General features: G+C 45.3%; 1 protein-coding gene across 1 annotated transcript in view; it reads right to left on the reverse strand.

Moving 5' to 3' along the window:
• ALOX5 (arachidonate 5-lipoxygenase) overlaps window positions 1-25,616 on the reverse strand; it is a 167,450-nt gene that overhangs the window by 10,936 nt on the left and 130,898 nt on the right. Inside the window, exons 11-12 of the mRNA XM_029609129.1 lie at window positions 18,986-19,107; window positions 9,400-9,500 (exon numbers count right to left, since the gene is read on the reverse strand). Coding sequence (XP_029464989.1) covers window positions 9,400-9,500; window positions 18,986-19,107 — 223 coding nt within the window. The remainder of the gene's footprint in view (window positions 1-9,399; window positions 9,501-18,985; window positions 19,108-25,616) is intronic.

The following is a 25,616-nucleotide window of genomic DNA, read 5'->3' on the forward strand; positions in this document are numbered from 1 at the left end:
CTTCCTTTTTGAGAACTACGAAGTAGATGGAATAATGGCCTAATCCTCGTTCCGTCGATGGCACTGGTAGGATGGCCCCTAGGGCCAAGAGGCGGTCGAGCGACTGTTGGATCATAGCTTGCTTCTGAAGGCTTCTGCAGGGGGAGAAGAGAGGGCCGAGCAAACTCTAAAGTGTAGCCACGTCTTAGAATATCTAAGACCCATTGATCTTACGTGATCTTGACCCATTCCCTGTAAAAAAGAGACAGGCGTCCGCCTATCCTGGGAATGAAGGAGTGGGTCGGCAAGCTTTCATTAGGAAGACTTGGAAGATGTCCCTTGAGGGAGGTTGTCTCGGACTGCTCTCCGGCCTCGAAAGGAATGAGAGTCCTTGTCTGGCTGCGCGGGAGCTATCAGCCGTGAATCCAAGATAGCGGGAGCTATCGGCCGTGAATCCAAGATAGCCCTGTTCCTGTGCTAGGTGGGAATGGGGCCGGCCTCGCTGCAAGACGTGTCTGCGAGCGCGAATTTAGCCGCCCAGCCGCCCAGCCGCCCATGAGGAATTCTCCTCACCGGGGAGACATCTCACACAAATACCCTCCCAGGAGAGCCGCGATCCTGGCTCCCCACAGGCGCAGCAATGAGTCGGGTACAGCATGGAGGACCGGCGGATCGGCAATCTGCAGACCTCAGGCTATCAAGAGCGGTTAAGAGAATATGACCACTGAGAGGGCAACAACAAGGCTTGCAAGCCTGGAACCAGAGGAATAACGCTTCTCTGGCAACACTGCCCCGAGGAAACGACTTCTCAGGGCAGGGCACTATGTCGTTATGGGGGACTGAGGCTGGATCACCAGCATTCACCCCTAAGCCCTTAAAGTCACTCTAGAAAGATATGACCTGCAAGAAATAAAAAGGAACAGCACTTACCCCCAAAAAGTACCACAGGCTCTGTTTGCAAGTTTTAGAACACAGAGCCTAAAATCTGAGGAGACTGTCCCTGAGATTTACTTGTAATTGATTTAATATGGAAAACTTTTTTTTTTTAAATAAATATCTTTAATTAAATTGATCCATCCAAAGTAAGAAATACTTCAAGAGAAGATAAGAAAGAAAGAAAAAATCTATCCTTTCTAAACAGAGTTAGGGGCCCGAAGGGTCTGCCACCTTTCACCTGCTGGAGTCAGAGAAAAACTGAAGGGACAGAGAGGGCGCTCCAGCTTATAAGAGGCCACCCTTTGAGTTTTGTTCTGACTCCATCTGCTGGAAGGGGGACATAAGCCACTGTCTGAACTGATCCGGGTATGAACAGGGAACGAAAAGGCAGCCCTCCGGCTAGGAAACATAGGGTGAGAAGTGTTTAGGGGTTCCTGTGGTGGGAGCATGAATGTGTTATGGAATCTGTGTATTTCCCCTGGAATTATAGGCTTTCAGGCCGCAACCAGAAATGCAAGATCCCCGACTTGAATTTGGTGGTGAGCGGGGGCAGAGAGCAGAGACAAATTGAAGGGGGAATGGCAAGGCCCATGATGCTGAAGTATGCCCGAGCCAAAGCAAAGGAGGTGGAGGAAGACTATAGACGGTTTGGTGGATCTGCGCTGATAGCAAACACACTGAAGGTGCAATGTGGGTTTCTTTTTTTTTTTTTTGGCAGTTTATGCGAAGGAGAGAGTATGTTCTGCAACAAAGCAGAAGGACTGCAATTTTCGGGAAGAACCCCAGACCTGGGATCTGAGCTGTGCAATTTCAATGGGTGAAGCGGTGTAGCAATTACCGCATGGCGAGAAGGTGTTGTATGTTTTCCAGAGGGATCATTGGGTCAACGATAACTGATTTAGAGAGGCGATCATGACTGTTGGATTGACGCTAGAGCGTTAAAAACTAGGTTCGCGTGATTTGTGACATAGTTCTGGATAGTTCTGGGAAGGCCAGTAATGAGTGTAGACTTTCTCCCAGTCTACAAGGACTGCGACCTGTGAGAAAGGACGGCAGTGGGGCAGCGTCGGCAATAGGTTGAGTACATATTGTGCTGCCCAGATAGGAAGAGGTCGAGATGGGAAAAAATGTTCAGTGCCTCCTTCCACCCTTGTTTTTTTGTTTTGTTTTTTTTAAATTGACACCACTTGAAAGTACCCAGGGTTTGAAAAGTAAATTTGAAAACCTAGAAGTTATTTATTGCAGGTAGAAAAATAGGAACGCAGGGAGATGGATCTGCTTCCTACTCGTTCGAGGATTTCTACTGGAGCTCTGTAGGGAATCCAGAACTTGACCATCCTTATTTGGCGAAGGAGAATGGGAAACATGTTTGTTTGGGCGGAGCACCAGGATGAGTCTACAAAGGGTCCCCACCGAATGTCAGAAGAGCAGGTTGGGCCCCGAAGCTCCGGGCGGGTGATTTGTCGCTCCCGCTGTGAATGGGTACCGGTTGTGAGTCCGTAAGTAGGTGAAAAAAGGGCGCTGCTGTGCACTGTAGTGGCAGATGCTGTGGGATGAATGAAGCCTGCAGGTAATGCCGATGTGTCACGCCATCACTTCAGATCTCTGCGGCTTCTAGGAGGGAGTTTGCCAGCAGTAGAGGGAAGATGAAAAGCTGACTATAATGTGACCAGTTTGAATGGCACATGTGGTCACGTATGAGGTGCGAGATTGATTGAGGATGTCCTGGGATTGAGAATGGTTGGGACTCGTCGGGCTGAGGCCCATGCTGGTCGCTTGTAGTGCGATCAATACGTTTTGCCCCCGGCCTACATTCGGGGTGAAGCCTGTGTGTGCTGCAGATAGGATTCTGCATATGCGAGAAGTGTGGATTAGGCAAGAAGAAGAAATTCATGGGTAGATTGGTCACAGGGTATATTGTCTAGCGGCCACCCGCAGATAGTCTTTCAGGTAGGGAAAAAAACATCTGGCTCCAATTCCTCATTAGGTGTCTTCCTGAGAGACAAAGGGTCGGGTTCAATGGAGGCTATCGTATTCCATGTCAAGTGGAGTAGCTCCATGTGGGAGGAGAGGATTGATCTCCTGTAACAGAAGTCTGTAGTGCGGATTGCGGTGGACCAGGAGCGGCAAGAAGAAGCCGAGAGAAAAAGTATCGCCATAGAACACCGAGAGTAAAGGTCGATTGACATTTTGCCCTGGGATAGAATGAAGTGGGAAAGCTCGCTTTCTATTAAAACATGTTGGGAATAGGGTGTCTCAGAATTTTTGGTGGCTCGTGGAGGCTGGCAGGGGGTTCGAGAAAGCCACCGCCTCCCCTGCGAATGTGAAGGTTGAGGTTGACACCAGTGAGCCAATAAACCAATATGGTCAGTAAAGACGATATACATAAAAAATCATCCAACAGTATGATTTGATGAATCATGCACTGTCCGAGACATGACTTTATTTCCCGTTTACATAGGCGAGGAAGGTTGTTCACCACATGTAATTTTCAAGAGGGAGAGGCAACTTGCTTTAGGAACTTCCGAGTGGAGAGTGAAAACCTGTTTCTTTTTGTTCTTTTTTTAACTCGGGTTCATAGTGTTGATCGCTAGGTGTTACTGTAGACTAGAACCTTGATTGTTACCACCCGTATGTCACCAATAAGAATGTTGGGAAGAAAGGATGGTTCGTAATTGAATAATATAGTTGTTCCCATCCATAAGAAAGGTCAGCGATCGCGGTCATGGTGTTGGCGGTGCAGTACTCTGAAGAACATCTAAAGCTTCACATAAATGAAGACAATATCATAAAGTTTGGCTATGACATTAGTACTCAAAACGAGTGTCCTGGAACAGAGGCTTCAGAGATTGGGGATATGCATAGAAGACTGCAGTACACCATCCATGTGGCATTTTATTGTCACCTGCAGTATTGTATATTGGAGTGTCCTTCGATCGAAAGGATTGAGACATGGCCTTTCCCCGCTCAGGGAATTTTTTTTTTTTAAGGACTACTGATAGAAAGCTGGCTGCCCTCTGGAGGCAAACATCCCTGGATGCTTCTTATTTTATTTTATTTTTTTTTATTTATTAGGCAATGTCTGGGTGTCGGTAATACTCTAAAGTATTCTAAATATCTGTTGTGTGGGTCACTGATTCTACGAGTTCCCACGTTGAGGCTGTGTGTCTCCTTTTTTATGGAAGTTAATGTGACAGATTCTTTGACAGAGAGAGACAGGGCACACTGCAGTGCAGCGGGGTGTGAGAAGCAATCCGTGGAAACTATCCATATGGATAGGAGTGCCCAGAGAAAATCCTGTATGGGAAGACGGCGGAGGGAACCGGCGGCTGCAAAAGAGTGTGATATGATAAATGCAGGGTGAACAAGTCCCGTTGGGTGTTTGTTGAGGTTGGCGCTCTATAATAATTCCAAGCGGTAAGAGCTCTGGTAGTTGGAAACATTCTGAGGGATCTGTCCTTTGCTTGTAGCACTGTGGCTGAGCTGTATTGCCCATTGGTTGCAATGATGCCAGCTGATTGATTCTGTGTAGTATGCTGAATCGGGATGTGTCCCGAAGACCATTGTGTCCGAATAATAATAATAATAATAATAATAAAATAATAAGAAGAAGAAGGACCCCTCTTCTCTGTTTTCCTTGATGTCTATGCCTCGACCAAGATCCCTGGGCCATCCAGAGGCTTCGCCTATGATGTGTTAGCGTTGGCAGCGAGCCGCTCAGTCATCCTATGGAACGCGCTCATAATGTAGGGCTGACCAGTCGACGCTGGTGAGTTCCTGTCGGTGTGCTGCCAATTGGCCGGGTAGCGAGCGGATGCGGCAGCCTGCTGGCACACCCAGTAGGCGCATCCTAGTGCCTGCAGACACGGTGCCATCGCCAGCACACCGGCAAGCCTAAGGATGTGCTCTTGTCTCAGTTTGAGGGTGGAGGGATCGGTTTCTCAGCGCTCCGCTCACACGTTGGCGCTTAGGTGCGCCCGAGCACACATCAGGCGTCGGTGCACCCGCTTTGGTGTTTCTGGGCCTGCATATTGGTGCTTCAGGCGCCTGTGATTCAGAGCGCCCGCGCTTGATTTAGGACTTTGGCGTCCCCCCCGCACACGCATCTGTGCTTTGGGGTGCCTGCGCCCACTTTAGAGGCTCGGAGTCCAGGTCGCTGCCTTGGCGCGCTGGTGCATGCTTTGGCGCATGCTTTGGCAACTCGGTGCACCGGTGCATGCTTCGGCACCTTGGCACATACTTCGGGGCCTCGGCGCATACTTTAGGATCTCGGTGCGGCGGCACCTGCTTCTGGCCCCAGCATGCCTGATGCATGCTTCGGCACACCGGCATCGGCGCTCTGGCACATGTGCCCCTGCTTCAGTGCGCTGGTGGATGCGTTGGTGCGTCAGTGCGCCGGCGGATGCATCTGTGAGGTCGGTGCTCTGGCGCACTTGATGAAATAAAAAACGAGTCGGCGCTTCAACGTGCCCATAGGTCAGTGTGTTGCTTGACTTGGGCATTGTGCCTCCCCCCTCCCCCGGAGCTCTCCTCGGCGCCGGTCCAGGCAACCCAGGAGGTCCCCCGAGGAAGCTCTATATAAACTTCTAACATCTGTGTGCAGGGGGGGGGGGGGTGCCCGGAGAAGTTCTCTCACTTTTCATAAGGGCAGTTAGTAGTTCATATTGTTTCTGACAAATTGTTGCTATTTTCTTCTCTGTTTTGTTCCTCTTTTTTTTTTTTTTTAATTATTTTAGAAAAACATGAGGAGAAGGAGAGAGCTCCTCACACTCAGTCACGCAGAAAAAAACAGACTGAGGAGACTTGAATCGGCGTGGGATCAGGCAAGCAGGCGCACCTCGCTATCTAAGTTAAGCTTTTCAGCTTTGAGAGCTCCGCCACCTAGTGGCACAGAGGACATTCTCAAACGGCATGGCTAATTCATGCTGCTTATCTACGAGAAAAGAGCAAGTTTGCACACTGTAAATAGTGTTTTCCGTAGATAGCAGAGGAATTAGCCATGCTGCCTGTGAATGTCCTCCGTGCCAGACAGCATGGCTAATTCATGCTGCTTATCTACGAGAAAACAAGGTTGACAGTGAAAGAATGGCTGCGAGACTGCTGGGGACGGTGAGGGGTAATTGTGAAACTGCTGGAGACTAGGGGCAGTGAAGGATAAATGTGAGACTCTTAATTCTCTTGTTGTTGTGTCTGTGTGTGTGTTTGTGTATGAAAATATAGGTGGGTGTGTGCATGAGTGAGCATGGGGGGGCCTGTGTGTGGGGAGGGAGAGCCTGAAAGTGAGATCCTGAGTGTGTGTGAAGGAAAGCATGTGAGATTGAAAGCCTGTGTGTTTGTGTTTGTATGTGTGAGAGAGAGAGAGATGTTAGGTTCCATATTAGGAGTTGCCACCCAGGAAAAGAACCTGGTCATTATAATGGAAAGTACTTTGAAATCCTCTGTTTGGTGTGTGATGTTGCTCAAAAAAGCAAACAGGATGTTAGGAATTATTAAGTAAAGAATGGAGAATAAAATGCCTCTTTATTGCTCCATGGTGAAGCACACTAAGAAAGTAATTTTCAAAGAAGTTACACAAATAAATGTTACATACTATTGTAGCAATTTTCTAAAGCTATTTAGTGTGTCAAGTGTATTTACATGTGCAAAACCTAGTTTTAAGTGTTAAAGACTTTTGAAAATTACCCCATTAGAGGTCTGGTCTGTCATACCTCCAAAAAGATATAGTTGCATTGGAAAAGGTACAGAGAAGGGTAACCATAATGATAAAGAGGATGATATGGCTCCCCTACAAGGAAAGGCTAAATAGGTTGGGTTTGTTTGGAGAAGCAACATCTGAGGGGGGATATGATCGAGGTCTATAAAATCATAAGTGGAATAGAACAGATAAATGTAATCTGGCTATTTACTCTTTCAAAAAATACCAAGACTAGGAGGCACTCCATGAAGTTAGTAAGTAGCACACTTAAAACAAATTGGAGAACATGATTTTTTATTCAAATCACAAGCTCTGGAATTCATTACCAGAGGATGTTAAGGCAGTTAGCGTAGTTGGGTTTAAATAAGGTTTGGACAAATTCCTGGAGGAGAAGTTCATAGACTGTTATTAACCAAGTAGACTTAAGAAATAACTACTACTTATTGCTGCACAATAGCAACATGGGATCTATTGAATGTTTACAACTTTGCCAGGTATTTGTGACCTGAATTACTCACTGGTGGAAAAAGGATACTGGGCTTGAGAGAGTGAGAGACTATGTGTGTATTTGGGAGCCTGTGAGAGTGTGTAAGAGCCTGCGTGTGAGAGAAGGGAGAACCTGTGAGAATGAGAGCCTCTGTGTGTGTGTCTGTGTGTCTGTGTGTGTAAGGGAGAAAGGGAAGAAAATAGGAGGAAAGAGAAGAAACAGAAAGACAAAAGAGACCTTGAAAAAAGAATTAGGAAAAGATGGATAAGGGGAAAGTGGGAAAAAAGGGACCAGGACCAACCGATTAGAAAAATAAAAAGATCAGATAACAAAGGTAAAAAAAAGTAAAAATTGTAGAGTTTTTAGTGATTAGGGATGTGCTAACTCCCGCTAATGCACACTAACCCGAAATTCAGGTTCCCTGAATTACAAAGGCCCGAACCGCGGGAAATACGATATCCCTATTAGTGATTGGAATCTGCCATCTTTGTGAATATGTATTTCTTATATTTTTGTTCCACTCTTCAGCATCTGGTTTCTCAGGCTTTCTATTTCGGTTTGTCTCTGTTTCTACTTCTAATTTGTAGTACCTTACATCTGTATCAGGTAAGGGTCTATCTGTATTGCGCATGTGTGACAGAAATGCAGTATTTTGGCTAGCGTGTAGTTCCTCTGTAGGGATTTCTAGCAGTCTGGCTTGTTCTGTTTGCCCAGTAGGTGTTCTAGGGCCTGGTGTAGTATTTGTTTATTATTATCATAAATAATTGTGCTATTTGATTCCTGAGAGTTAGTACTGTGATTGTATGGAATGCCAAGGTTCTAGATGTCTTTTTTTTTTTTTTTTGCAGGGATTTGAATTACGTCACAAAGTGGTGAGCAATGGAAGGATTTTGCTTTGCTGAGGTGATACCAGAATTTGGATATTTTTATTTTTGCATGTTGGGTTCTAATGTGAACTGCCCTAGTTCTGCTCTGCACTCATTCATATTTTATTGTAATTATAATGATCTCTGCCTTTCTAGAAAGAGGATTCGTGAAAGAATACATTGATATTTATTTTATTGTATGATTGACTGGATCTGATGTTTGTGTTTTTTGCTTTTCACATGATATTCTTGGGTATTTATAAACTATAATAAATATAAAATTAATACAGATTAATAAGGCATTGTTAATGGTAAGTGCTTGAAATAATTAAATTAAAATATTGTATATTTTCACTCATGATGCAAAACAGCTGTTGCGGACTACTTCGAAATTCTTTGTCAGGTGCACTCTAAGGCATTACTAATGGATAAGAGTAACTAATAGGGCTCAGACCTGTATGCCTACTTCCCACCCATGTTAACCTTGGGCCCCCCCTCCAAAAATAAAACATTTCTAGCTACGCCACTGCAGTGCTTCGAGATCAGAGACACTATCACCCTGAATTCTCTCTACTAGTTGGTGCACATCAGTTTCTTACTTACCTCCCCCCTCCCCTTCCTCCTCCATTGTGCACTACTGCCTTGGATTTCTGCATACTAAATATATGACCCTGCACTCTTTGTACTGAATCTTAGCTGCCAAGCCCTTGACCACTCTTCAAATTTTTTTTAGATCCATGGTAACATACCTAGAAGAAACAGGCCAGTTGGGTCAGAATTTCTATGCATAGAAGTATTTCAAGAAGGGTTAAACTAATTGGGGTTTAGATCAGTGGACCAGTATATTAAGATGCTGAGAAGGAAATCTGCAGGGCCAGTGCAGGACTGTTTGGCACCCTAGGCAAACTTTCGGTTATTCACCCTCCCAAACTTTTCTGGCCACAGCTCCAGCCCAGCACTCCCTCCTACCCACAGCAGTGGCTCCAGAACCATGCTCCCTTCTTTGTCAGTATTGGCTCTGGTACAGTACCCCCTCTGGACCTCACACTGGTGGGATTTTGCCACTTCCAAAATCTTGGTGCTCTAGGTGACTGCCTAGTTTGCCTAAGGGATGCACCGGCCCTGGAAATCCGATTGAGGTCTAAGTTACTCTAGTTGTATGAATATACCTGGGATGGAAAAGCTGGTTGGGACTTGGGCCACTGCTTTTGTATAGCACGATTCTATGGAAGAACAGATTGGCTAGATCAAGGCCTGGTTCAAAGATTCTACATGGTCACACGTCTGAGGAAGGTGAGAAGAGGGGGAAATTAAAGTGATGGTGGCCTGGAGCTATTTACCCTTCCCTTCTTAGAAGACTTTTCAATTTTTTTTTCCTCTTTTCATTCTGTGTCTTGAATGTAAATATCAGATTCTTGCTGTGAATGATACTGTACCTGTCCGAAATTCACTGCAGCATGTTGACCAGATGCTGTAAATATCACCAAAGTCAAATATTCAATTAACGTCTCTTTAGTCTTCAGGCACTTAGGAAATCCTGTAAGAGTAACAACCAAAGTCAGGAAAAAACTCTCATCTTCCCTTTGCTTTATATATCTTACTAAAAAGATGTAACATAGATCATGGAGGCCAATATTCAAATACCTGGAAAATGGATAACCTATCTGCCTAAGGTTAGCTGGATAAGTTGTCTGTGATATTTAATGGGATAAACATCCAACTGAATGTCCCTGATTAAAGTTATCTAGTGTACCGTAACCAAATAACCTTAAACCTAATCAAATATTTTTCAATATTGCCGGTTAGATGGTAGTTTAAATTTAAAATTGTCATGTTAATGCATACATTTATCCAAAATACCTCTCTTCTTTGGATTCATTCTATTTCATGTATCTATAAATCGTCTTCATCACTCAGGTCTGCAAATAGAGGTTTGCTGGATGTACCCTCTCCCAAGATCACCCATCTGGTTGAAACATGCACTCAGGCACAGGCTCAGTATTATGGAATTCTCTCCCAGAATGTCTCTGCCTGCTGTCGGATACATCACAATTTAAAAAGGCTGAAGACTTATTTTTTGGGGTGAAGCATTTGGACTGATGAGCTATCCCCTCTGCAAGAGTAATTCATTAATTCCTTCTTTTTTTTTTTTTTTTTTGCTACATTTCCTTCTAATTTGTGCAGTTGTCAGTCTTCTCCTTCCTGGGATGTGACTTATTTTATATCCATTGCACCTCTTTGATTACATCTTATATTGATCACCATTTTCTGTTTATTGTTAAGCCCGATATTGAAACAGCTGATATCTGGGTAAACTCAGTGGCCACTATATAACAGGATAACAGATCCGGCTAAGTAGCGATATTGATACTTAGCCAGATAAGTTAACCAGCTAAGTCAAGACCTGCTATTGAGCACATCTAGCCTTAGCCGGAAATCACTTATCTGGCTAAGCAGTGTTTTGTGAATGGATATTCAGCGGCATTGCTAAGCTGCTGAATATCCTTGTAATTTAGCCAGTTAAGTGTTATCCGGCTAAGCTATTTAACTGGCTGCCCGCTGAATATCCACCTCATTGTTTTTGTGATTTTATGGACGATCTATTGTACCCCACATTGACCTTTGCAGAGAGTGGATAACAAATCTTTTAAAATTAAAAAATAAAATAAAAAGTTATCCAGCTATGGTCAGCTAGATAACTTTAGCCTTAACTGGCTATATTCAAAAGAATATAACTGCTCAAGTGCCAAGCGGCGGGGTTTAAAAATAAAATAAATAAAAGAGCATGGGCCTGGCGCCCTATCACTGCCCACCTCCCCTCAAGCTTCACATACCTGGCCCTGCCAGGCTGAACCTGCAGCTTCCCCACCAAACTCCCTCCATCTGCAGAAAAATATAAATAAAAGGGCCAGTGCCAGCTTCTAATCCCCCCACCCGACCTACACACGCTCCCAAGTCAAGAGAAATTCTTAATAAATGTTAATTATCAGGGCCCCGATCAAGCCCCCCTCCAAGTAGCCCCCTCCCCATTCTCAACCTTAAAACCCTTTCTATACCTTAAATCACAAAGTTCTGCAGCCCAGGTCATGGTAACAGCTACTACAGCCCTGGCTTTTTCTGAATATTGTAAAACACATTTCAATCTTATATCCTCACTCTGTACTGGAGATTGAATCTGGAAATTGATTAATTTTCATTGATATGTTTTTCCCATAGGATTTACTTTTTAAATTTTTTCATGTTTTCATTTCAGAGTGTCTAGGGAGTTCTGATATACATTATCTTTTTCATTAGATAATGACTAATTACACTAAGATATGTAGACGGAGTCCATTAGTGGAAATATTTTTTAAACTCAATAGCATCTGTTTCGTATGTTTAGCCTTGCAGAGCCACTGGAGTTTAATACTGAGAGTCAATGCGGAGAATAAATGAAGTCATTTTCCCCTGAATCAGGAAGTGTTATCTTTTTCTGAAACATGAGTTGTGTTGGGAAATTAATATGGTTCAAGAGAAGGGTTTGTTAACTCAGTGTTTAACAAACTTATTGGAAATGTAAAGGCATAAAAATAAGCCCAGTGTATGACAGGTCCAATCAGGGGCATAGGGTGACTGCTGAAGTTGGTAGTGCACTGATAAATTTGCTGTTGCCATGTGACCGAAAAGAAATTTGAGAGCTTCCAACTGAATTATAATCTGACCATCTTGCTCGCGATCCATCCCCCAGAGAGCCTCTCCAGATCCCTCCCTCACAACCCTTGAGCCCTGAAAACACATCATCCATAACTCAAAGAGCCACCCCAGACTCTGATACAGATCCTCAGTCCACCAGATATGCAATCCATTCCCTAGAGAGCCTCCCAGACTCCACCATACACTTCCCTTACTCTGAGCCTGTCAGACATGTGATCCATCACCCCCCAGCGGGCTCTCTGGGGGATGGACCATGTGTTTGAGGTGTTCAGTTATGACTGAGCCTCCCCGAACACATGATCTATCCCCCAGAGATCCTCCCCAGACCCCACCATATAAATTCCTGACCCTGAGACCCCCAAATATATGATCCATGCCAAACAGACCACCCCCATCCCGTACAGTCCCCAGAGCCTCAAACAGATAATGGACAGTTTTAAGCTTGCCTTTACCAGGCGGCTGGCTCACTGGCACTTGCAAATGCAGCCACTCTCAGCTTTGTTATGGGATGGGACCAGAAGGCTGGAGAGTAGGGAGAATTGATCTGGCCATCCCTGTAGGCAGCACTCAGATTCCTCACACCCTGTGGTACTGTGTTGGTCTTGGCACTTTCTAGGAGCCACAGGCATAGCAAAGGCAGCGGCACTCACTGTGCAGGGCACATACATGTCCACACATCTCTCGTCTTCACAGTAGCTCCTCCTCCGTGGGATTATGACAATCGGCATGTGTGAAAAAGGATGTCTGCCCCCCACTGGCCATGCAGCTATGGAGGTAGCATCAGGGTTGATGAATGACACAGTCACTGCTCTGAATAAAATAGACAAATGGGGAGGTACAATCCTGAAGGGGGGAGTGCAAGGGTCGAAACATAAAAATCCCAAACCAGTTATCAATCTGATTTTCATGTATGAGAATAGCAGACTGATAATTGAATATGCTCTCACTAAGATAAGCTTTTTCACAGGATTTTCCTTCATGAAGTCATGTGCCTAATATGAGACAATGTCGGTTTAAACTATTTTTATTTGTATAGCAATTTTTAAAAAGTGGAAATTTTCAATGGACTGACCTATGAATTAAACAATGTGAGATGTAAGCTATACAAAAGTTATCCTCCAGTTCTTAACTCTTTATAGATGTGTCATCATAGACATATAATATAACTTAAACAATCACAGGTTTAAAGTTATATTAGACTGACTTGCGAATAGGTCCAATATATATTCATGGAAGAGCATTAAGGAGTTCCCATACTGGGTCAGACTGAGAATCCATCAAGCCCAGCATCCTGTTTCCAACAGTGGCTAGTCCAGGATAGAAGTACCTGGCAAGTACCCAAACAGTAAATAAATCCCATGCTATTCCCTAAATCCCATGCTATTCCCTAAATCAATTTGATTAACAGCAATTTATGGACTTCTCCAGAAACTTATCAAAACCTTTTTTAAACGCAAGTATGCTAACTGCCTTACCCACATCCTCTGGCAATTCCAGAGCTTTATTGTGTGTTGAGTGACCAACAATTTTCTCCGATATATTTTAAATATGCTACTTGCTAATTTCATGGAGTACCTCCTAGTCCTTGTATTATCTGAAAGAGTAAATAACCGATTCACATTTACCTGTTCTAGTCCTCCCATAATTTTATAGACCACTATCATATCATATATATCTTTAAAGCAGTGGTTCTCAACCTTTTTCCCATCATAACACACTTGACAGATCATGCTCACATGTGTAACACATTGCTCATTAGAGATGTGCAATCGTTTATCACGAATTAGGCAATTGCAATGAAATTGCCTAATTCGTCGTGGTTCGGGGGCCCCGAAACCCGAAAAGGATTTTCCCCGAACTTCGAGGAAAATTCGTTTTTCGGGTTTGTGTGGGGAGAGGGGCACATTTTTTTTTTTTTAAATTAAAAACCACCCCAAACATTAAGATTAAGTACAATACAACCACCCTCCCCCCATCCCGATCCCTCCCCAAGACTTACTAACATCCCTGGGGGTCCAGCGGGGTCCCGGGTTCCATTTGTCCCTCCGTGCCCAGTGTGCTACTGCAAGCCGTGCTCAAAATGGTGCCGAATAGCCTCTGAACTACTATGTCACAGCGGCACGAGTGAAGGAGATCGCTACCGGACCCCCGCTGGACCCCCAGGGACTTTTGGCCAGCTTGGGGGGGCCTCCTGACCCCCCCAAGGCTTGACAATAATCCCTGGGGGTCCAGCGGGGGTCCGGGAGCGATTTCTTTGTCGGCTGCCAGGAATCAAAATGGCGCCAATAGCCTTTGCCCATACTATGTCACAGGGGCTACCGGTGCCATTGGTCAGCCCCTGTCACATGGTATGAGCACAAGATGGCGCCGATGGCCATGTGACAGGGGCTGACCAATGGCGCCGGTAGCCCCTGTGACATAGTAGTTCAGAGGCTATTCGGCACCATTTTGAGGAGCACGGCTTGCAGTAGCACACCGGGCACGGAGGGACAAATGGAACCCAGGACCCCGCTGGACCCCCAGGGATGTTAGTAAGTCTTGGGGAGGGATCGGGATGGTGGGGGAGGGTTGTATGCAATGTAATAAAATGAATTTAAATGCTTGGGGTGGGTTTTTTTTAGCTTTGTTTCCCGCTTCATTTTTTGGGCCGGTTTCGGGTTTCCTAGTTTCGTTTTTCAAAAAAACTAAACGAGAAAACCTGAATTTTACCACGAAGTATCCGAGCCAAAAAACGACCCGGTAGAAAAAAACGAAGCACATCTCTATTGCTCATTACAATTCATGGCAGAAATAAAAAATAAAGGTCCAGTATTATCTTTATTGTTAAGAATGACACAAGGGAAAGACAAGTACGCTGTCTGAACAGAAATTGTATAAATAGTAAACATCCCATATCTAAACACCAATTTCCAGCACTCAAACAGTAACCACCTTACCTAAGAAAAGGCAACACTGAAAATAATACACCAGGCCTTAAGACACCAATACATCTCCTATTAGGAAGGAAAATGGTCCAAGCTAGGTTGCTTTAGAGCCCTACACGGAAGCTACATGACAGCAGAAAACCTCAGCTCAATCACATGTGCCAGACCCTCACCTAACAAAGAATAAAGAGACCATAAAGCATAACTAGAAACATGCAGACAAAAACTGAATTGGAAACTGCAACAAGTCAAAGAGACTGTATACAGTGTAACAAAGGAAAAGAGAAACTTCACCAGTCCTCAAAACAAATCAAGAAATATAAAATCAGTAGCAGTAAAACCATACTAACAAAAAGAACAGATTACAAAACAGCTGACGAATGGAATATCCAATAATTAAAAACTCATATAAAAAATTTCTAGATACCAATAAAATATTTCAAAATAGCAGACACAAAGACCCAATAATAGTAAGGATAAAAAAATGCTTTGCTCTGCATACCTGGGAATGTTTGATATCCTGGTGCCCTGAGATTGTTTTGAATTTGCAGGAGGAGAGATGGTTTGCTTGCAACTTTCTCCTCTCTCTGTCACACACAAGCTCTCAATCATACACATATACACATGCTCTCTCTCACACTTACATAGGCTCTCAATCATACACATATACACATGCTCTCTCTCACACTTACATAGGCTCTCAATCATGTACATATACACATGCTCTCTCTCACACTTACATAGGCTCTCAATCATACACATATACACTTACTCTCTCTCACACTTACGTAGGCTCTCAATCATACACATATACACATGCTCTCTCTCACACTTACGTAGGCTCTCAATCATGTACATATACACATGCTCTCTCTCACACTTACGTAGGCTCTCAATCATACACATATACACATGCTCTCTCTCACACTTACGTAGGCTCTCAATCATACACATATACACATGCTCTCTCTCACACTTACGTAGGCTCTCAATCATACACATATACACATGCTCTCTCTCACACTTACGTAGGCTCTCAATCATACACATATACACATGCTCTCTCTCACACTTACGTAGGCTCTCAATCATACACATATACACATGCTCTCTCTCACACTTACGTAGGCTCTCAATCATACACATATACACATGCTCTCTCTCACAGTTACGTAGGCTCTCAATCATACACATATACACATGCTCTCTCTCACACTTACGTAGGCTCTCAATCATACACATATACACATGCTCTCTCTCACACTTGCGTAGGCTCTCAATCATACACATATACACATGCTCTCTCTCACACTTATGTAGGCTCTCAATCATACACATATACACATGCTTTTTCTCTCTCACTTATATAGGCTCTTAATCACACCCTTACACACATGGGGGCAGATTTTCAAAGGGGTACGCGCGTAAGATACACGCGTACCCCCCAAAAACCTGCCCCAAGTTTCCCCTGCGAGCAAGCCCGGGGCGCGCGTAAGTCCCAGGGCTTTCCTGGGGAGGGCGTGTCAGGGGCGTGTTGGGGGCGTGTCGCCACGGCGCATCATCCGTGGAGGGGACGCGGGCGTGGTTCCGACCCAGGGGCATTTCGGGGATGTGGTCGAGGCCTCCAAAACTGCTCCCGGGCTGGGGAATTGTGCAGCCAGCAGGCGTAACTCTTCAAAGGTAGGGGGGGGTTTAGATAGGGCTGGGGGGGTGGGTTAGGTAGGGGAAGGGAGGGGAAGGTGCGGGGGGTGGAAGGGAACGGAGGCAGGCTGCGCAGCTCGGTGCACGCAGGTTGCCGATTTTGCACAGCCTTGTGCATGCCTACCCCGGATTTTAAAGGATACGCGCGGCTACGTGCGTATCCTTTAAAATCCGGCATACTCTTGTTCGCGCCTGGTGAGGGGATGGAACAGCTCCCCTATGAGGAAAGGCTGAAGAGGTTAGGGCTGTTCAGCTTGGAGAAGAGACGGCTGAGGGGAGGATATGATAGAGTCTTTAAGATCATGAGAGGTCTTGAACGAGTAGATGTGACTCGGTTATTTACACTTTTGAATAATAGGACTAGGGGGCATTCCATGAAGTTAGCAAGTAGCACATTTAAGACTAATCGGAGAAAATTCTTTTTCACTCAATGCACAATAAAGCTCTGGAATTTGTTGCCAGAGGAGGTGGTTAGTGCAGTTAGTGTAGCTGGGTTCAAAAAAGGTTTGGATAAGTTCTTGGAGAAGAAGTCCATTAATGGCTATTAATCAATTATACTTAGGGAATAGCTACTGCTATTAATTGCATCAGTAGCATGGGATCTTCTTAGTGTTTGGGTAATTGCCAGGTTCTTGGGGCCTGGTTTTGGCCTCTGTTGGAAACAGGATGCTGGGTTTGATGGACCCTTGGTCTGACCCAGCATGGCAATTTCTTATGTTCTTATGTTCTTAAGTGCACAGAAAAGCAGTAAAAACTGCTTTTCTGTACACCCTCCGACTTAATATCATGGCGATATTAAGTTGGAGGCCCCAAAAGTTAAAAAAAGTTTAAAAAAAAAAAAATTTAAAATGGGCCCGCGGCTCGCGGGTTGAAAACCGTACACTCAATTTTGCCTGTGTCCGGTTTCCAAACCTGTGGCTGTCGGCGGGTTTGAGAACCAACGCCAGCAAAATTGAGCGTCGGCTGTCAAACTCACTGACAGCCGCCGCTTCTGTCAAAAAAGAGGCACTAGGGACGCGCTAGTGTCCCTAGCGCCTCTTTTTACCGCAGGCCCTAATTTAAATAAAGTTACTGAATCGCGCACAGGAGAGCGGGTGCTCGCCCGCTCTCCCGCGTGGTTTACTGTATCGGCCCGTTAGTGAGGTTTAAACAAGATTACAAGTTCCTGGAGGAAAAGTCCATGAACAATTACTAATTAGGGAGATGGGGGACATTGGTAGCTGCTTGTCATGCGGGTGCTTTCTGAATGTAAAATAACATGTATATATTTGAAAATAAAATCTACGCATGTTATTTTCCTCCTCTGGCTAAAATATGCCCCCGGAGCCCCTCTTCTTACTGAGGCTAAAATACATGCACTGGAGTATCCTGTCTGTTAAATTCAGTCAGCGAAGCAGAGAAGATCCTGGGCTCCTTTCAAGGGATCCTCCTTAGACAAATGGTAATGGAACCCACGAGGGAAAGGACAATACTGGAGAGCCACAATCTGATCTGGTTTTCAGGATTTCCACAGTTAATATACAGGAGACAGAGCTGTATGCACTGCCTCCATTATATACAGATATATATCTCCTGCATATTCCTTGTGAAAATCTTTTTCTGCCCTCGAGGACCAGATTTGGGGCCCCCTGTAATAGACCATCCCTTCCTAGGTTTAGATTTATTGCATTTGGCATACTGCAGGTATGTACTAATACATACATAATGCCAGAACAAAACCAGCCAACACAATGCAGCCTCCTGTGTGCCTGCAGTTTCTTTTTTTTCTTCCCATACCCAAGTGATTTCTCAGTTCTGGAAACCTCCTGACTAAATTATTTTATGACAGTTGATACTGGGCAAACTCTAAACAGCGGGGAGGGTAAGTGTCCCACTGTCACGTCAATCTTCTCTCTTCAAAGCTGTCTAATTTTCATTTACAGTTCTTTAGTGTCCATAACCATCTCTGTTGAGGAAATGTTCTATGATGTCTTCACTCTCTATGTATCCTTGGTTTAAAATATTAAAATCCACTTCCATGCAGAAAGAGTGTGTGCTCCTTTTTTTTACGTCATTCCTTTTCTAGAAATATCCACAGTAAGCGTCCCTCTATGGTAAATATAATATATTTAAACAGTAATCAAATACCCCTCTGGTCCTCAAATTCTACCTTCCATATCTGGGCATATTTCTGCATAAGATCAGGTGGCTGGGGATAAGCATTAACATAACTGCCTTTAGAGCAGTGGTTCCCAAACCTGTGCTGGGGGACCCCCTAGTCAGTCAGATTTTCAGGATATCCACAATGAATAAGCATAAGATAGATTTGCATGCACGACCTCTGTTGCATGCAGATTTATGTAATGCATATTCCTTGTAAATATCCTGAAAACCTAACGGACTAGGGGTTCCCCAGGACAGGTTTGGAAACCGCTGCTCTAGAACAGTTAATATTTTCTACAGCAGGAAAACATTTTGGTCTCAGTCCAAATTGTATTCAAAAGAGCATTTTAGATCTTGTATTTTGCCATGAAATAGCAGGGGCTGCAAAATGGCTGAGTTTTGCTGTCCACTGAGAGAAGACTGAGTATTCCTGTACCATAACTGCCAAGAAAAGGCAATGAGTCTCTAGGGGTGCTTAGTATTCTTGCCATGAAATCGTCAGCTCTTTCAAAGAGGGTCCTATTTAGTACATCTTTTGCCATAACAGAGACTCCAGATTTACCTGTGTCCTTGCTAGCCCTCAGTCCGTAGACAAACACGTCCTTCACAAAGGCTTGGAGCTCTGTATCCTCACACACCGTCTCATCACTCTCATAATAAATATTTATCACGTCTGTGACAAACCTGCCAAGGAAAGAGAATTAAAAACACAAATGAAGCACAGGCAGCTCTGAAATGCTCAAGAAACATTAGTGCAGCGGATGCGGCCTGTATCATAGCTAGAGAAATTGGGCAACACGTGCTGAAAGAACAGGAAACAGACCTTTCTTTTTGCCACATGTGAGGCACTAACAGTTTTGCCGTCGCACATCATCCCTGACGTCCCAGTCTATGCTCTCAGAGGTGCACTCTGGGCTACCGCACTATCCACCCACACACACACACACACACACACACACCTAACTGCAGCATCTGAAGGTGGCCCCGTGCCCATTTCTGGGAGAGCCTGGAAAAAAGGGGGGTCCCAAAAATATCTGTAAGCTGTTGGTTTATTTTTAGTCATTCTTCTTTCTCCATTTCTCCAAGGGACCCCTCCTCCCCCCCCAGCCACTGGTTTAGATGAGTACCACAAATGTGGCCTTGTTTAAAAATATAAAAATTGCGTCCATCCCTGACCTATATTATTGGGTATTCCCAATGTGGACCCCATTTTATTGCTTGTCATTTACTTCTCTTCATGGACTGTCCGGCAACATTTTGACAAAGTCGCTCGGTATCAAGTATATATATATTTTTTTTCATTTTAAAGTATTCTATTCTGCTCAATCAGGTGAATTTTCAAACGTTGTGTATGGGTAAAAATTTGCATTTGTGCATATAAGATAGCACACATATGAATACATGCAACTTTACAAGCATGGATCAGGGTTCACAAGTAACTTTGCATGTGTAAGAAAGGGGTGGTTCGGGGGGCCAGCATTTTTTGCAGATAAGTTGCTATTTTAAAACTTGACAAAGTGCAAGATACTGCAGAATATGGCGGCAAGAATATTAACAGGGAGCAGAAAAAAAGATCACATCACTCCAGTATTAGTGGAACTACATTGGTTCCCACTGGAATATCGTATACAATACAAAGTCCTTACCATATTACACAAATTGATATACGATGAACATGCAACCTGGCTCAAGACCACAATACGATTACACACCCCACAGAGGGCTCTGCCATCAGCACACAAAGGCTTATTACCAATCCCTTCAATAAAAACAGCACGTCTTACGCAGGTCAGAGATAGGGCCATTTCACTTGCCCGACCAAAAGTCTGGAATGAAATACCAGTAAATCTGAGACTATAACAAGATCATAGGCAATTTAAGAAGGAACTGAAAACATGGTTATACATACAGGCCTTTCAACAAATGGAAGGAGACTCTAAGAGCAAATAGATGGTATTTTTAGGATTTTATGAGGTTATTTTACTGGATTTCTTTTACACTTTTAGTAATCTTATTTAAATATGAATGTTTTAAGTTTCATTTTGACACAAGTATTTAATTGTTTAGTATTTTAAATTTCAGTATTTTTAGAATAAGTTGACTGATAAGAATTTAGTATGTGAATTGTGAACCGTTGTGATGGCACCCCAAACGACGGTATAGAAAAATTGTCAAATAAATAAAAGTGACGCGCCTGCGTCTTTTACTTGCGTGTATTTACTAGGGATGTGAATCGTTTTTCAACGATTAAAATTATCGTCCGATAATGTTTATATCGTCTTAAATCGTTATAGAACACGATACAATAGAAATTCTAACGATTTATCGTTAAAAATCGTTAAATCGTGTTAGTGCGCACTAACTCGAGTTAGTGCGCACTAACTCCCCGTTAGTGCGCACTAACTCGATTTAGTGCGCACTAACTGAAAATGATACAAATAAACACTTTCCAGGTCACTGAAGGTCAGTTAGGAATGAATATGTGTTCCTATTGGCTGGCTGCCCTCTTATCTATTGATATTACCAAGGTTACCACTGAGGTGATGGTTGGGGGGGATGGGAAATGGAACTGGAAACTAACGAACACCAACAGAAAATGAAACAAAGTGTTCACACTTCCCAGGTCAGTAAAGGTCACTTAGGAATGAATATGTATGTATGTATTCCTATTGGCTGGCTGTGCTCTTATCTATTGATGTTACCAATATGGTTGGGGGGATGTGAAATGGAAACAGTTGGAAGCTTGACAAAAAAAAGTAATGTAATGATCAGCACTCACGTGACTAGAACTTGTTTGTTTATTATTTTTGTTAGCAGGCACCTGAAATGCTAGTGCATGTTGAATTTGCCAATCACTGTGCATTTTAGAAAGGTGGTCCTGGCTGGAACTGTACACAGTTCAAATATATGTAATTGATTGTTGGTAAGTGTATTTTTTAAGTAGCCACACTGGCACCAGTATGTTTACTTTTCCTCCTACTTAACTCACTAGCTCAGCTTTGTAAGAAGGGCTTCTCTGCTTGTGTGTTGTTTTTGTTTGGTGTGAGGAGAGCAGAAACATCAGATCTTTATTCAATCTACTACAGTCATCTCTTACAGTGCCCTATCCCTATTAATACCAGGAGTGTTGTGATCTTCCTGCACACAGTGCCCTAACCCTGATACCAGTCTGAGACAGCTCCCTCCCTGCATTACTAGTGAGAGGCTGGCTTCACAGACAGGGGGGAGCTGCCTGACCCTCACTCCTGACTTCCCCATGTCCCAGCTAGTGAATGGTGTGTGGGTGAGGGGGGGGGAGGATGGTGAAGTCTGAGACAGCTCCCTCCCTGCATTACTAGTGAGAGGCTGGCTTCGCAGACAGGGGGGAGCTGCCTGACCCTCACTCCTGACTTCCCCCATGTCCCCAGCTAGTGAATGGTGTGTGGGTGAGGGGGGGGGGGGAGGATGGTGAAGTCTGAGACAGCTCCCTCCCTGCATTACTAGTGAGAGGCTGGCTTCACAGACAGGGGGGAGCTGCCTGACCCTCACTCCTGACTTCCCCCATGTCCCAGCTAGTGAATGGTGTGTGGGTGAGGGGGGGGGGGGAGGATGGTGAAGTCTGAGACAGCTCCCTCCCTGCATTACTAGTGAGAGGCTGGCTTCACAGACAGGGGGGAGCTGCCTGTCCCTCACTCCTGACTTCCCCCATGTCCCAGCTAGTGAATGGTGTGTGGGTGAGGGGGGGGGGGTGGATGGTGAAGTCTGAGGACAGCTCCCTCCCTGCATTACTAGTGAGAGGCTGGCTTCACAGACAGGGGGGAGCTGCCTGACCCTCACTCCTGACTTCCCCCATGTCCCAGCTAGTGAATGGTGTGTGGGTGAGGGGGGGGGGAGGATGGTGAAGTCTGAGACAGCTCCCTCCCTGCATTACTAGTGAGAGGCTGGCTTCGCAGACAGGGGGGAGCTGCCTGACTCTCACTCCTGACTTCCCCCATGTCCCAGCTAGTGAATGGTGTGTGGGTGAGGGGGGGGGGGGAGGATGGTGAAGTCTGAGACAGCTCCCTCCCTGCATTACTAGTGAGAGGCTGGCTTCACAGACAGGATGGAGCTGCCTGACCCTCACTCCTGACTTCCCCCATGTCCCAGCTAGTGAATGGTGTGTGGGTGAGGGGGGGGGGGGGAGGATGGTGAGTCTGAGACAGCTCCCTCCCTGCATTACTAGTGAGAGGCTGGCTTCACAGACAGGATGGAGCTGCCTGACCCTCACTCCTGACTTCCCCCATGTCCCAGCTAGTGAATGGTGTGTGGGTGAGGGGGGGGGGGGGAGGATGGTGAAGTCTGAGACAGCTCCCTCCCTGCATTACTAGTGAGAGGCTGGCTTCACAGACAGGGGGGAGCTGCCTGACCCTCACTCCTGACTTCCCCCATGTCCCAGCTAGTGAATGGTGTGTGGGTGAGGGGGGGGGGGAGGATGGTGAAGTCTGAGACAGCTCCCTCCCTGCATTACTAGTGAGAGGCTGGCTTCGCAGACAGGGGGGAGCTGCCTGACCCTCACTCCTGACTTCCCCCATGTCCCAGCTAGTGAATGGTGTGTGTGGGTGAGGGGGGGGGGGAGGATGGTGAAGTCTGAGACAGCTCCCTCCCTGCATTACTAGTGAGAGGCTGGCTTCACAGACAGGGGGGAGCTGCCTGACCCTCACTCCTGACTTCCCCCATGTCCCAGCTAGTGAATGGTGTGTGGGTGAGGGGGGGGGGGGGGATGGTGAAGTCTGAGACAGCTCCCTCCCTGCATTACTAGTGAGAGGCTGGCTTCGCAGACAGGGGGGAGCTGCCTGACCCTCACTCCTGACTTCCCCCATGTCCCAGCTAGTGAATGGTGTGTGGGTGAGGGGGGGGGGGGAGGATGGTGAAGTCTGAGACAGCTCCCTCCCTGCATTACTAGTGAGAGGCTGGCTTCACAGACAGGGGGGAGCTGCCTGACCCTCACTCCTGACTTCCCCCATGTCCCAGCTAGTGAATGGTGTGTGGGTGAGGGGGGGGGAGGATGGTGAAGTCTGAGACAGCTCCCTCCCTGCATTACTAGTGAGAGGCTGGCTTCGCAGACAGGGAGGAGCTGCCTGACCCTCACTCCTGACTTCCCCCATGTCCCAGCTAGTGAATGGTGTGTGGGTAAGGGGGGGGGGGGGGGGGAGGATGGTGAAGTCTGAGACAGCTCCCTCCCTACATTACTAGTGAGAGGCTGGCTTCACAGACAGGGGGGAGCTGCCTGACCCTCACTCCTGACTTCCCCCATGTCCCAGCTAGTGAATGGTGTGTGGGTAAGGGGGGGGGGGGGGGAGGATGGTGAAGTCTGAGACAGCTCCCTCCCTGCATTACTAGTGAGAGGCTGGCTTCACAGACAGGGGGGAGCTGCCTGACCCTCACTCCTCCGGGGTATTGTGATCTTCCTGCACACAGTGCCCTATCCCTGATACCAGGGGTGTTGTGATCTTCCTGCATGCAGTGCCCTATCCCTATTAATACCAGGAGTGTTGTGATCTTCCTGCATGCAGTGCCCTATCCCTATTAATACCAGGAGTGTTGTGATCTTCCTGCATGCAGTGCCCTATCCCTGATATCGGGATGTGTGCAAGAAGATCACAACACCCCCGGTATCAGGAATAGGGCACTGTGTGCAGGAAGATCACAACACCCCCAGTATCAGGAATAGGGCACTGTGTGCAGGAAGATCACAACACCCCTGGTATTAGGGATAGGGCACTGTGTGCAGGAAGATCACAACACTCCTGGTATTAATAGGGATAGGGCACTGTGTGCAGGAAGATCACAATACCCCTGGTATCAGGGTTAGGGCACAAGTTCTAGTCACATTGACTGATCACATTACTTGTTTTGTCAAGCTATCAACTGTTTCCATTTCCCATCCCCCATATACTGTCAGTAGGAAACTTGGTAACATGAATAAATAAGAGGGCAGCCAATAGGAATACATATTCATTCCTAAACTGACCTTAACTGACCTGAAAAGTGTCAAATTGTATCATTTTCAGTTAGTGCGCACTAACTCCCAGTTAGTGCGCACTAACTCCCGTTAGTGCGCACTAACTCGAGTTAGTGCGCACTAATCGGAAAAAACTATTTTTAACGATTTTTTAACTAAAAAATCGTGCCTAAGACGATTTTCTTGCCCTGCCACACGATTTCTATCGTTAAGACGATATGGAAAACGATTCACATCCCTAGTATTTACATATACTCAGTAACTGGTGTAAGTGATCGTAAGCATCACTAAAGTGAAAAAATGACTGGGTGAGGGTCTGAGTGATATGGGCGGGACTTCAGGCTGAAGAGCCAGGAGGGTCTTCATGAGCTGCAGATGGACTGGGCAAACTGGTAGACTAAATGGAAAATTGGTTATTTCCTTGCCATGCGCATATTATAAAATACCCTGACTTATGCGTGTAAAAGCTGATTTATCCTTTAACAATTGGAAGTACAAATATGTGGGTATATGTTTTGCTCAACTTATCCAGCTATATTCCCATTTATCCAGTTACGCAGTGGCAGGCCTACATAACCAGAGAAGTCTGAAAAGCACTACTTGTCCATCTAAGTAGCACTTTTTGTACTTTTCCAGTTAAGTGCCACTACTTAGCCAGATAAAACTGGCATTTATCAGGATAACTCTGAACTTGGGCGGTTTGTGGTTTTTACATATACGCAAGCTTTTGTGCATGCATATGTACTTGTATTTTATAACCTGTGCATATCCTTTTCGCCCTGGTTATAAAATATGGTAGCAACTTTGCACGCGCTCATATACACACGTAAATGGGCGCACGTGCGCTGCTTTGAAAGCTATCCTCTTTGTGCACAGAAATATAGGTCGGCACAGAATTATAGGCGATTCCTTTTATTGGAGTAACTTAATACATCTGTGCCTAGCTTTCAAGCTCTGTGCAATGGTCTGCTGCAGGAAGCACAGCTCTCAAAGGTTAGTCACAAACGCATTAAGTTAGACCAGTAAAATGGAATCGCCTGCTTCTTGTTTGTTGACCTTTATTGTGGGCTAACAAGGCACGCTCACAACTTTTTTGTATCCTGTGAAAAGAAATCTAGGCCCTTTATTTCTTGTGGCAGCTCAATGTAATCCTGCAGGGAATATTCTTCAGTAAGAGTTAGAAGATTCCGTGGCAGTTACGCATTTGCATACA

The sequence above is a fragment of the Rhinatrema bivittatum genome, chromosome 7, assembly GCF_901001135.1.
Source record: "Rhinatrema bivittatum chromosome 7, aRhiBiv1.1, whole genome shotgun sequence".
Taxonomy (NCBI): domain Eukaryota; kingdom Metazoa; phylum Chordata; class Amphibia; order Gymnophiona; family Rhinatrematidae; genus Rhinatrema; species Rhinatrema bivittatum.